At 34.2% G+C, this 14,487-nt stretch overlaps 1 protein-coding gene across 3 annotated transcripts in view; it reads left to right on the top strand.

Annotated features, from left to right (window-relative positions):
* Nucleotides 1-14,487, top strand: part of MAPK10 (mitogen-activated protein kinase 10) — a 195,086-nt gene that overhangs the window by 99,987 nt on the left and 80,612 nt on the right. Inside the window, exon 7 of one of the 3 annotated variants that reach the window (XM_088836102.1) lies at nucleotides 8,069-8,140. The exons of the other annotated variants lie outside the window; for them this stretch is intronic. Within the exon in view, the coding sequence (XP_088692228.1) occupies nucleotides 8,069-8,140 (72 nt within the window). The remainder of the gene's footprint in view (nucleotides 1-8,068; nucleotides 8,141-14,487) is intronic. 3 annotated transcript variants of the gene reach the window in all.

Raw genomic sequence — 14,487 nt, 5'->3', positions numbered from 1 at the left:
ATGCACTATTATACACTCAATTTTCATTATGGTTTTATGATTAAAACCTAGCGTATATGTTGACATAATAATAGTATTACTAATATTTCTTCAGTCTATGATGAATTTCAAGTTAGAAAACAATAAATAAGCCAGGTCACTTATTTTCTATTTTCTTTACATAGTCAAATGATCATATAAGAGGCATCAAAGACTACATTTCATTAAGATCTTGTTTCTTTTAATAATAGCTTATAGTACTGCAGTTTTATAATACTTTCTTGGAAGTTTCTTTGTCTGTTTTTTTAAAAAAGAACTATCTAGTCACTGACTCCTCCCACAACCCAACCAGGGCATGGTGTTTTCTTGATTACCAAAGTCTCATATAATATCAGTATAGTTTGTATATACTGTAATATCAGTTCTTTCTTTAAACCTGCATCTCTTTTTTAAATTAAACTTTTTATTTTGTGTTGGAGTATAGCTGATTAACAATGTTGAGTTTCAGGTGGGACTGTTCTGAAAAAATGGGACTCAGCCATACATATACATGTGGCCATTCTCCACCAAACTCCCCTCCCATCCAGGCTGCCACATAACATTGAGCAGAGTTCCCTCTGTTATACAGAAGGACCTTGTTGGTTATCGATTTTAAATAGATATACTCTTTCTACCTTTTTATTTCTGTTCTACTTCAAATGGTTGCACCTTTTTTGAACAAGGTCAGGTGATATTCCTTTATTTTGAGTTCTGGTTAGAGTTGTCTGGATCTGGGGAATGATATAAATAGGCACACCGTATTCATTTGAAACTTCTGGACCTCAGGTATATTATTTCTGATTAAAGCTGACAGTTGAGCTGCTAAAACAGTTTCTTGCCTGTCCTTCTGGAGACATGAGAAATTTGTTAGAAAGAAAAGAATATATATATAATCTTTCCAAGAAAACAAGTTATTAAGGAACAGGGAATGATTTGCCGAAATATTATATATTTGAAGAAATAAAGAAAACATCCTCAGATTAACTAAATATCACATCTTTCTAAGTTTGAAGAAATGAAAATTAGTGATCATCAAAGTAAAGTGAACAAAAATTTGAGGTTATGGATTATTATATCCATCTAGTACAGATAGATACTTTTAATCCTTCTTCCCTCTTTGAAATAACTTTGCTTATTTCCTAATAATCTTTTGCAACTAATACATTTTGTTATAGTCTGAGTCTTCTACCTAATATTACAGTAATAAAACATTGTCTCAAATAATACATACTTTATAACTTTAAATAAAGTCAGGGTTTAAAAATAGTCATTCTTTCACACCCATAAGCAAATTGGCAATAGTCACAAACATTTTAAAAAATAAGACTTAACTTCTTTTTCTATTTGCTGAAGAGAATGTTTTTCACCATGAATTTGTTCATACCCTTCCCTTTATTACTTTAAGAAAACCTGAGTACGCTGAAGATTCTGAGTTGATCTGAATAGATGGAAGAAGAACAGAGTTAAGAGGAAAATTCTTCTCCCAGGAAATTTAGAGGAGGCCAGAGTATACTAGAGTGGGGGTCCCAAACCTCCAGGATCTAAAGTCTGATGATCTCAGGTGGAGTTAGTGTAATCATAATAGAAATAAAGTGCATAATAAATGTAATGTGCTTGAATCATCCTGAAACCATCCTCCTCCCCATCCCTGGTCCATGGAAAAATTGTCTCCCATGAAACCGGTCCCTGGTGCCAGTAAGGTTGGGGACCACTGTACTAGAGGGCAGGATAAGGCATAACTGGGATAAAAGAAGGTCAGGAGGGTATATTCAGAGGGGGCAGAAAGTAAGGGAGGCACAGCGAACCAACTTTGGTGGTGAAACAGAAAAAAATAAATTGAGGTTATGGACCTTGATGCCTTGGAGAGATGGAGAAGGAAATGGCAACCCACTCCAGTGTTCTTGCCTGGAGAATCCCAGGGACCGGGGAGCCTGGTGGGCTTCCGTCTATGGGGTCATACAGAGTCGGACACGACTGGAGTGACTTAGCAGCAGCAGCAGCAGCCTTGGAGAGAAGCATTTGGGTGACCATGCACATAGCTCCACCAGGACTGCCAGTTCCCCCAGGAGCCCCTGTCCCCCAGAAATAGATATAGAAAGGTTTAAAAGCATATTGCTTTTCCTTATCCCTCTACAGTTCTGTAGACAGAGTACTGGAAGATCTTTAAAAATAAACTGAACTAATTCAAACAAAACAGATTCCTTGGTCATTACTGTGCTATTCCATTCCAACTGCCCTTGGCCTGATTGGCTCTTAGGACGAAGTCCACGAACAGTGATAACTATTGCTGGACTCTCTCCCTTCAGCAGTCAGATGAGACTCCAGAGCATAAGGGTTCCAAGAACTGGCACGGGTCCTCTTCATTTTAGCCATAAAACATCTCCTAAGAGTTTCAGTGTATTTTGTATAGTACCTCCTTTGCCAGCCTTACAGAATTGCTGTGATGATATAATATATATATATATAATATCATCATTAGATGTTCAGATGTTTACAAACATGTGTGTTTTGTGTGCTAAGTTGCTTTAGTCATGCCTGACTCTTTGTGACTCTATGGACTATAGCTCACCAGTCTCCTCAGTCCATGGAATTCTCCAGGCAAGAATACTGGAGTGGGTTGCCATGCCTCCTTGAGGGGATCGTCCTGACCCAGGGATTGAACCTGTGCCCCTTATATTTCCTGCATTGGTAGGTGTGTTCTTTACCACTAGCGCTACCTGGGAAGCCCCTTACAAACCAGGCTCCTCCGTCCATGGGATTCTCCAGACAAGAATACTGGAGTGGGTTGCCATTTCCTTCTCCAGGTTACAAACATACACATACCTATAAATAACTTTAAAATATAAAGAACTCCAATTTTCATAGCGTGGAATTAGTTTGGGGGTACCTTAGCCCAAATATAACCTTCAAATTGAATTGGATAAACTATTAAAAAAATAGAAATAACCAAAAGACCACCTAGAAAAAAAATTCTCAAGTGATGAGAAACTAAAATTATCTGTGAATTAGACAGTAAAAGGAAAGAAAATGAGTAGCTCGTCACTTACTGAAGCATTTCTGCAAGTTGATGTGTAAAATGAAATGAGGATAATTACCCCAATCTTCAGGGAGCTTGTATTTAATTTGGTGATAATGTGAAACATTCAGAGCCAAGCATTTACTATGTGTTCATCAAAACATGAAAAGTTTAAAGAAAAAAAAATTTTTTTCAACATTAGGATTTCTTCAGATTCCTTATTTATACACACTGCAGAATTATAGAGATTTTAAAGATGACAATTTAAAATATTTTGGTGCAATAAAAAATGACTTAAGCCTTTTTATGGAAGAGTATTTTGAAAATTGTCTACAGTTTTATTTATAATTTAACATAGAGCTAAAGATTTTCTTCTTTATAGTAAGTTTCAATGGATTTTATTCCGTTTTGTTAAAAAATAAAATCAATGGTATAACATCTCTACTTATAACATCTATAAAATAGGTTTTTTTTTCTAGTGTTATTGTCTAATAACATCTATAAAATAAAGGTTAAAAATTAATATGATGCCATAGAAGTTATAAAGAAAGAAAAGCAAGTTGAATAAGTAGACCCAAGGAGAAAAATCTTCCTCTGTTTCCTGGAACTAGAATATTTAGCATTATGTTCCATGAATGTTTTTTATTTTTCTTAGTTATATCCACAGGTGCAAAATAGGTACATTCACAGTTTATTTATGCATATCGGTAGTTTTTCATAATTCTATCTTTGCACTAAAGTTTAAAACAATGTGTTTTTGTAAAATATCTAATTAAATGTTTAACTTTTAAAGCAAACATTTTAAAGAAATGGTGTTCTGATTTTAGAAAACGATATTAAATCTTCTTCTATTGTACTTTGAAGTGCTTGTTGAAGGAAGATTTATCAAAGCCCATTGTCTGAATCCTATGCTAAATGAAGACATAATTAGGTTAAGGAGAAAAGCAGTGTGGTCTCATAATTGTGTTACCAGAACCGCATAATCTCCTAGACAGGAAACGTTTTTCAGGTTGCTGGATAAAAGCTCACATAGTCCAAAAAATATTTCATCATAAATCACAAATCAAGTCACTGGGGTGTGGAAGTAGCAATAAAGTGCTTTCTATAGTTAGATTTAAACTGACACAACCTTGTTGTTGTTAAGTCATGTCTTAACTCTTTGCAACGACATGGACCGTAGTACACCAGGCTGCTCTGTCTATGGGATTTCCCAAGCAAGAATACTGGAGTGGGTTGCCATTTTCTTCACCAGAGTCTTCCCTGGTGGATCAGTGGTAAAGAATTACCTGCAAATGCAGGGAATGCAGGTTTGATCCCCGGGTCAGGAAGATCCCCTTGAGAAGGAAACGGAAACCCACTTGAGTATTCTTGCCTGGGAAATCCCACGGACAGAGGAGCCTGGTGGGCTACAGCCCATGGGGTCACAAAAGAGTCAGACGTGACTAAACAACAACAACAAATATTTAGATTTAAACTGTCATGACCTATATTATTTTATTTCTCTCGGCTAGAGTAGAAAAATGATAATTTAGCATAATCTAATGCCTGACAAATGATACATTTGAGATTTTCTCCCTTAGAAAACTGATAACCATATTTTATTAACATCAAAACTTACTAAACATTCCTTTTAAGGAAAGTAAATCAGTTTCTGTGTGCCACAATTCCAAATGAATCTGCTTTCTCTGGAAATACTGATGATGAGAGGAGTGTAATGATCAGAATCATGGAAGGAACTAGAATTCTGCCTGGGTGGCATTAGTGTACAAAAATCTTATGGAGACTCAAATACCATATCAAACTGTCTCAGAGGGCAACAAAATCCAGTTTCCAACTGTGATTGAATTTGCCAGTTTCTTCTAAGGTCTATGCACAGATGGTATTCATTGGAATATCTCTAAATTTTCATAAAATAATCCAGTCTCATCTTGATAAACATATAAATGTATTAGTTGAGGGAGGACTATCGCCCCTCATCCCCAAAAGATTTAAACAGATCTAGTACCAAATTCTCTTATTCCCTATTTCTTGTTTTAGTTGTGATAACTAATAAAATCCCTCACTGGTGGCTTTCATCCTGTCTTGAGTAAGAAAAATCTATATAAACTCATGTGCATCTACTCCCCTTTTTGTAGTTTATAATGGTGTTGGTGGTTTAGTCACTAAGTCACGTCCGACTCTTGAGACCCCTTGTACTCTAACCCACCAGGCTCCTCTGTCCATGGGATTTCCCAGACAAGAATACTAGAGTCGGTTGCCATTTCCTCCTCCAGGGGATCTTCCTGACCCAGGGATTGAACCCTGAACCCAGGTCTGTTGCCTTGCAGGTGGTCTCCTGCATTGCAGGCAGATTCTTTACCAATTTAGCTTCCAGGCCGGGCATAAGGCTTAGCATTTCAGTGGCATGAGCATGGAGAGTCTATGGAAATAGTGAATTGTGAGGAAAGTTAAATGGAAATTGGAATTTGGAGAGGTTTCCAGGGTATTATAACTCAGAAAAGGTACATTAAATAAAGAAAATGGAATTCAGTATTTTCATCAGTAGTTCAGATCTTGAGTTTGTATCTCTGCATTATTTTCACACAAAAGCTTTGTGATCTGTTAAGTCTACAATTGTAGCTATTATCATGAAGATATATTTCCAAGCACGTTCTGCTTTTACTCTGGAATATGTGTATCCCGCAGAGCCACATAAGTGAGAACTGGGAGACACAGCAGTTATTAAACCAACTGTCTAGAGTCAAGTGAGCCTGAAGCAACCCAGGACTAAGGCTTCTTGTAGGTCACTTGTTGTTACTGTTGTTGCTGTTTGAAGGCATAGATGAGGGAGAAGAAAATGCAAGGTATTCTAGTCTGAAAGAGGAAAATTTGTCAGTTTTGCAAGAGTGTTCAGGGGTCATAGATTCTATTTCAAGATTATTATTTGTATTAGATAACAAGATAATTCCGATTTAGATAATGGCGAGAAATTCCATGGAGTCAATTGTGATTTAATACGTGGAGTGCCTTTCAAAGTGGTTTCAACAGTGAAAAGGATTGCCCAGTGAGTGGTGAGCGTCCCTCATTGGAAAAATTTCTTAATTATAGACATTAATATAAGATATAGTATAATAGTATATAAATATTAAATGAATAAGCCTTCTCTATGTATATTTAATTCTAATGTATATATAATACATGATACATAACAGACATTTATTGATAACTTACTATATGCCAGGCAATGTGGAAGGATCTTTACCAGGCATCATCCTTTTAAGTCAAAAAAATTTTACATGATAAATGCCATCCACGTTTTAGAGGATGAAAAGAGAGAGGCAGTAACTTGGCCAAGTTGATACATTTAGAAGGCTGGGCTTCCCTGGTGGCTCAGACAGACACAACACAGAAGATCTGGGTTTAATTCCTGGGTCAGGAAGCTCTGCTGGAGGAGGAAATGGCAACCCACTCCAGTATTCTTGCCTGGAGAATTCCATGGACAGAGGAGCCTGGCAGGCTACAGTCCATGGGGTCACGAAAAGTTGTACATGACCAAGTAACTAACACACACATATACAGTTAGAAAGCAATGGCATTGGTTCTGCAACAGAAAAAAAAAAATGAATATCTGCCAGAGATAACATAGAAGAGATATTTTTTCATTAAATAAACATAGAAATAGATGTTTTTTAACTAGCAGATAGGTTTGGGGCAGAAATAACCTTTTCCCAAATGTTTAAATTGATGCAGATAAGAGAAAACCTTGCTTATTGAGCCTTTAGCTCTCTCTCCTTTTTTTAAAAAAAATATCTCTCCCACAATATCTCTAAAAAATAGATACATGGTAAATAACAACTTAGACTGGTCACTTTGATGATAAGAATATTTGCAATTCAAAGGCAAATTTTGTTTTAGAGAATTTTTTTGCCTTTTAATCAAAGTGCTCACAATACCAACCTCTTGTGAGACAAATATTATGTTGAATTCCAAATGTATTAATAATAAAGGGATGCACAACTGTTTGCTCTATCTTTTCCTGATCTTTTTGCATGTCACTTGCTTTCCTAAAATGGAAGCAAGACAGATTTGCTTCTCTGGGTATGCTTGTCACCTTCATAGCTATAACCGTTTCTTTGCAGTGATAACTCTGTTTAGGTATTTGGTCAAACTTTGCATTTAACCTGAGTGAGATCTTCACCTGGAAAAGAATCTCGAGGAATTCTGTAAGGTCACTGCCAAATTACAATATATAATTGGAAGAATAAGTGGAGCAAAATTCCAGTGTGTTATCTTAATGTCTTTCCCTATTTGTTCCCCCCCAACTTCCCTTATTATTCTAGGTTAATTTTCCTCATAAGAATGACCTATCTTTCTTTCTGAGTTTTCAGTAGGAACACGTGAGTAACCAAGGACAGTTAGAAAGCAATTGTTTTTATGAGAATAAGACAAAGCTTCCTGTTTAAAAATGTACTTCTTTGGTGAGAGTCAATGAAACTGAACCAGCATATTCCAAAACACTCATTCTTGAACTGGCGTTTTACTTCCGGAAATTTATTAATATTTATAGATAAGAGTAAGTGTGTTTTGTAAAAGAAACCCTTCTGAGATTGCAGGCAGCTCAGTCTTTTTTTTTTCTTTCTCCAAGTATGGTATACAAAAGAATGAAAGAGAAAACAGTTTGCATGTTTCCCACATTAACACAATCTAGAATAATTTACAATACAAATCAGTAGGATTCTAGGAGATGAATGCAAATTAGACCTTTTAAATCAGAACCTAAATTAATCATTGCATTATAATTGCAAAGTAATATTATCATACATTAGGTGGCATTGAATGGCATGGTTAGTTCAGTTGCATAGCAGAAAGGGCCCTGACATTCTTGTTTTCTTCCCACCCCACTGTTTTAAAGCACTATTAAGTGTTTTAAAGCACTGTTATCCAGTCAGCAAAAGGTCAGACCATTGCTCCAAGGCCTGTGTAGTGAAGTGTTTTTGTTTATTTGCTGTTCTATTTCTGTCTTCTTGTTTATCTTCATTTCATTTTTGTTTTCAGTTGACATGTGGTCAGTAGGGTGCATCATGGGAGAAATGATAAAAGGTGCAGTGCTGTTTCCTGGCACTGATCGTATCCTTCTTAGAAGCCAGTGGTCTCTATGGGTAATATTTTCAATCGATTCCATTAGGTCTCCAATATAATACTATTGATGGTATATCCCCACTGCCCTTAGAGGGGTTCTCTGAAACACCAATGTCAAATATTTACCACTTGGCATCATGGCAGAGTAACCTTGTCTCCTAGCAAGACTGTGTGTAGATAATATTGTAACACATATGATACATTCAAATACTATCAAAAGATCTGCCTTAATTCAGTCTTATGAAACTAATAACAATGATATACTCTATTATGTTTTATTGTTTTTTGTTGTGAAAGTGTTAGTCGCTCAGTTGTGTCAGTTGTTATATCCATAGCTAGATAATAAATGACAAAATCTTTTAGTTTAAGACTAAAGATTTATGCTTTTATACCATAAGAAATATTCATTTGGCATGGAAATCTTTTATCAGTTAAATTTATGTTCACTCATAAATGCAATCAGATTATTATTAACACATATTCAGAGAACATTCTTATGAATTTCCTTTTAAAAATGATCTTCTAAAATAATTTTTCTCATTTTCTTAATTTCTAGGAATAATAGCTCCATCACTGCTTTTATTCTCTCCACATTATTAACAAGTACAATGATTAAAACCTCATTAATTAATAATGCTTATATGAAATATCCAAAGAAAACATGTATATCACTTGGTTAAGTAAAAGTGATCTCTTAAGCAGCTAATAATTAGCAAGTAAAGATTCTATAGGCTTTGCAGTATTAAAAAAATATGGGGAGTGTGATTTAGTGTATGGGTTTATAATAACTTATTTTATTTAGTCAGTTAAGTATCCTACTCACAGTCACTTACAAAAATATTATGTCATTATCATACTAAAGATAAAATGATCATTATTGAAATGATCACTGTTTGAAAACAAAATTGAGCCTATAATAATGGGGTTTTAATGTATAAAGTAAATCTAATTAATAATATTGTAACCTAACCATGTAATTAGCCATTTACTTTGAGGATTAATATGTAACATATATTCAGTTCAGTTCAGTTCAGTCGCTCAGTCGTGTCCGACTCTTTGCGACCCCATGAATCACAGCATGCCAGGCCTCCCTGTCCATCACCAACTCCTGGAGCTCACTCAAACACATGTCGGTCGAGTCGGTGATGCCATCCAGCCATATATTAAGTGCATGCATATATTCTCTGTATTAGTGGACAAATTTACAAACTGACTGAATTAGGCACTCAGTTTTTGTGGATAAGAAGCTTAACATGAAATGTTTTATTTAGTTAAAAGTAAAGCTGCACTACTTTTAACTCTATTCTCTCTGAAAATATATTTTTTAGTTTTATGATGGACAGGGAGGCCTGGAGTGTTGTGATTCATGGGGTCACAAAGAGTTGGACACGACTGAGCAACTGAACTAACTAATGGCACACATTTATTTCTAAAAAATGTATGCGGTTTTGCAGTATTGTCTTCTGCATATACGTTTTACTAAATAGTATCTATAAATTTACCACATTCATGTTTATGTTAATACTCTTTAAAAGTATGTTAGCGTGATAAAAACTGAATTCCTTCAGATTGAAAACAAAAATAAAAACAAGATTTCTCTGATACCCTGTGGATTATAAACTTGAATTTGGACTTTGAACACGAATATGAAGCAGTTAAGTTTTGCCTAATTTTTAGACATTTGATAAAAACAGACTCAATCTATTAAGTTTGTACTCTTTGATATTTTAGAAGTTCATTTTGCTTGAATAATTGATGATTGAAATGAACTATTTGCCACCTATATATTAAAATGATTAATTTTCATTACTTTTCTTATAATTTTTATTAAAATAAAATCAGATTTCCACAACTGAGTTATTAAAACAGATTAACATTTCTTAGAATCTATTTTTTTTTTAATTGCTTGTTTATCATTTCTTAACTTGATACCCAAATCCCTTACAAGTACACCTTTGGGTTGCTGCTAATGTTAAGAAGTCTCAGATTGTCCTTTCAGTACTTGAGCTTGGTATTTTTATTTTTGGTTATTTATGGAGCTCTTGTATAGAGATATATTTGTAAATTTTGGGAAGGGCAAATAGTAATTATTTACTAAAGTGTCTCCTCTGAATGTCAGATGTGTTCTTTTCATAATTTCAAACATGTTGGTAATTTCAAATCAGAATTTTTCAAGCAAACAAATTATGAACACTCATTATTATAATGTTAAATTCTTAAAATACAAGACAGATCACTTATTTTTTGAAATGCCCTATTATTAAACATGACATCTGAAAGTGGCAATAAAATTATATTTAATCTACTAGATATATAGTGTGTGTGGTACACATCTATACAATACATTGTAGGCAGTCATATTATTTTTATTTAGCATATTATTTATATGAAGACATTCTCAAAATAAATGACTGATTAAAGTCAGTGCAGTATGAGCTCTACATGTCTTCTTAATACAAAAAATAACAATAAAACTTAAAATAAAAATACGGTCTTATACCCTTTATTTTTTATACCTAAACAAATTCACATTATTTTTACCTTGAGAAATGTAGATAACCAAAAACAGTTCTTAAAATTTAATGCATTTTTATGCTACTTTATTCGTAGCTATATTTTTGTGTTGTGTGCTTAGTCACATAGTCGTGCCTGATTTTTTGCAACCCCATGAACTGTAGCCCACCAGGCTCCACTGTCCATGGGATTCTCCAGGCAAGAATACTGCAGTGGGTTGCCATATCCTTCTCCAGGGGATCTTCTCAGCCCAGGGATTGAACCCAGGTTTCCTGCATTGGAGGTGGATTTTTTACTGTCTGAGCCACCAGGGAAGCCCTTTATTAAGTAGCTGCATTTTGATATATTTTAATTAAATTTCTATTCAAATCAAATGTGTTTAACTTTCTACAGAAAAATCAAAATTCAACTACTGAGATACTTTTCTATTGGGAGGTCTCCTAATGAATTTCACCCTGGCAGACACTTTTACTTGAAAATTACAAAATATATTATGCAAGTGAATTAGAAGAATATTGAATGTATAGGTTTTGAAAAGATCAATAAAATGAACACACATATATTACCACTCAGGTTAAAAAAGTGGAACATTATCAATACCTATGAGGAGATCAATCCTGGGTATTCATTGGAAGGACTGATCCTAAAGCTGAAACTCCAATACTTTGGCCACCTCATGTGACGAGTTGACTCACTGGAAAAGAGTCTGATGCTAGGAGGGATTGGGGGTGGGAGGAGAAGGGGACGACAGAGAATGAGATGGCTGGATGGCATCACCGACTCTGTGGACATGAGTTTGAGTGAACTCCGGGAGTTGGTGATGGACAGGGAGGCCTGGCGTGCTGTGATTCATGGGGTCGCGGAGAGTCGGACACGACTGAGCGACTGAACTGAACCGATGAAATTTTTGTGTGTGCTCCTGCTCAATTATATCCTTTCTCTTCCCCAGAGGTCACCACATTCCTAAAGGCATGTTTTTACAATCTCTTGGACTTTCCTTATATTTGTACCACATGCATATTTATCTCTAAACAACATATCATTTAGTTTTATCCATTTTGCATATTGTGCTATTATTATTTTGTGACTTGCTTTTTTGTAGAAAGCAAGCTTTTTTTGAAGTTAGCATTATATTTTTAAGATTTATCCATGTTGATACATCAGAAATAGTTCATTCATTTTCATTGCTGTATAGCATTCCAGTATATGAATGTTCTATTAATACAATAAGTCTGTTCTATAAATAGACTTTGGAATATATTGAGTTTTGTTTTTACTTTTATAAACAATGAATATATGTTTCTAGGAGCACATGGACAAGATTCTTTATGATAAATGCCTGCGATCATTGTTGTTGTTTAGTTGCTAAGTCATGTACCATGCCACTCTGTAGGATTTCCCAGGCAACAATAAGAATAGGTTGCCATTTCCTTTTCCAGGCGATCTTTTCCACCCAGGAATTGAACCTGAGTCTCCTACTTGGCAAGTGGATTCTTTACCACTGAACCATCTGGGAAGTCACACCAGAGTTCATATGTGTGCATATTTTAAGCTTGACTATCAGACTGATTTCCAGAGTAACGGTATATATATAAAAGTAACTGTCTACTCCACATCCAAACCAACTCTTGATATCGTCAAATTTGTTTTAAAATTTGTTAGCAATCTCTTGGATGTAAAATCCTATTCATTGGAACTTTTATTTATATTTTCTTTATAAGCATCTTTTCCTATTTACTGGCCACTAGTATTTCCTCCTGGTAATATATCTTTTGTTTTTTACAACAAATTTTTAAATTGTATTTTTAAAAACTAATTTGTAGGAGTTCTTTATTTATTGTGGTGCCTAACCTTTGTCCATTTTATGTGTTGAAAATATCCTTTCCCTTATTTAGAATATTTTGTCATTTTATTTTAAATTGATTTTGGAATTTGCAATTTGCTTTTTTTATAGTTCATGTATTTATATGTCTTTCTTAAGAATCCTTTGATGCATTTATATTCTCTTTTAGTTTTGGTATGAATGTTTTAAAGTTTAATCTTTTATATTTAAGCTTCTAGTTCACTTGGAAATGATTTTTGTGTATGGTGTGAAAGAGGAATTTCATTTCCAGTTGCTGATTGAGGAAGAATAGCTAATTCTTTCTTCATTGTTCTATAATGCTGTCTTTGTCATAAGTTTTTACATTTAGGGGGAAAGTGTGTTAGATTCTTGGCTCTGTATTTGTTTCATTATGAGGTTGTTGTGGTTTTTTTTGTCTATCTCTATATCACAACTACCCTTTCTTAATGAATACAAGTGTATACTACACACATATCAGATAAGATAAATATCTTCCTTCTTTGTCTTCTTCAGAAGTACCTTAGTTATGAATGAGCCATTGCTTTTCCTCAAATATTTTAGAATTGGCTTGCTAACTTCTATAAAATGATCCTTATTTGCATTTATTTGGGGATTGTATTGAATCTATAGTTCAGTTTGTGGAGAATTTCTGTTTTAATTCAGATAATTTTTATCTCTCTCCTGAATACACAAGGATCTTACCACATACTAATAATTTAGATCATTACTGCACCAATTTAAATATGTTATCTATGCTCAATATTTTAGCTCTTTTCTTTGAACCTCATAAATCGACATTGTCATTTGGTTATGTAAAGGTAGAGTTTGTTTAGCTTTACCCTTATGATTATAATTTTCTTGGCTTATCAGTATTTATTGCAATTTGACCCTTTATTTTGGGATTATTTTCTTTCCTTCTGAAGTGTATCCTTTAGAAGTTCTTTAGAAGTCTTTGATGATAAAGCTGTTTTCTGATTTGTATTCCCTACTAGAAAGATAGTTTTGTTGGATATAGAATTTTAGATTGAGAGTTATTTCTTCCGGCATTTTAGAAGTGTTTTTCCACTGGCTTTTTCTTTTCAATATTACAGTTGAATAATTAGCTGTCAGTTTGATAGTCATCTTTGGACATACTCTGTCTTTTTTCCCTTCTTTCATTTAGGAAATTTTTTCTTGATCTTTGGTTAGTTGCTGTTTCTCTCTCATATGACTAGGTCTGGATTTCTTTTTATTTACCTCTCAGGATTCCCTTTGTTACCTAAATTTCAACCTTTCTCCAATTTCTGGAATTTCTCAATTTTTGTTTCTTTGAATACTTTCTCTCCCTATTCTTCAAGTTATCTCCTTGAAAAACTCTAATGGAGCATAAAATAGACATTTATTTATTCAACAAATATTTTGAGCACTTGCTATGTGTTTATATATAGGGATATACATGTAAAGAAAATTGATAAAAATCCTTATCATCATGAAATTTAAAATAAAAGGCATGGTGTATTAGAAGGTGTTAACAACTAAGGGAAAAGAGGGATCAAAGTGCTAGGATGGAGGAGGCAGGGATTCTCTCCTTTCTTTTTGAATTGAAACATAAAAAGTTTTGTCAAGTATGCCTCATATAGCATGTTTTCTTTACCTCATATAAACTTCATCGTCCCTCTAAACCTTTTTCTTACATAGTGTTGTACCCAGAAATGAGTGTAATCTTTCAGAGAGGTTTTCACAGAACAGAGTAGAGAGTTACCAAAACTGTTAAATGGAATTTTGCATTTCTTTTAGTGTTAGGAGCTGTTTGTATCAGCTACTTTGCTTAAAGTCATTTTACTTACCAATTTTAAAACACCTCAACACTTTTCAGCTACAAAATACAGATGTCAATTTAAATGATTTCCAAGACGTCTTCCAGTTTCAAAATGCAGGTGGAGTCAGATCTAGTCTTTATGAGGCCAGAATATAATGCAGTTGGAGGAAGGTGTTATGT

This window comes from Moschus berezovskii, chromosome 5 (genome assembly GCF_049115385.1).
Source record: "Moschus berezovskii isolate FMDL1 chromosome 5, NW_MosBer_1.0, whole genome shotgun sequence".
Lineage (NCBI taxonomy): Eukaryota > Metazoa > Chordata > Mammalia > Artiodactyla > Moschidae > Moschus > Moschus berezovskii.
This window is presented reverse-complemented; position numbering and strand designations above follow the sequence as displayed.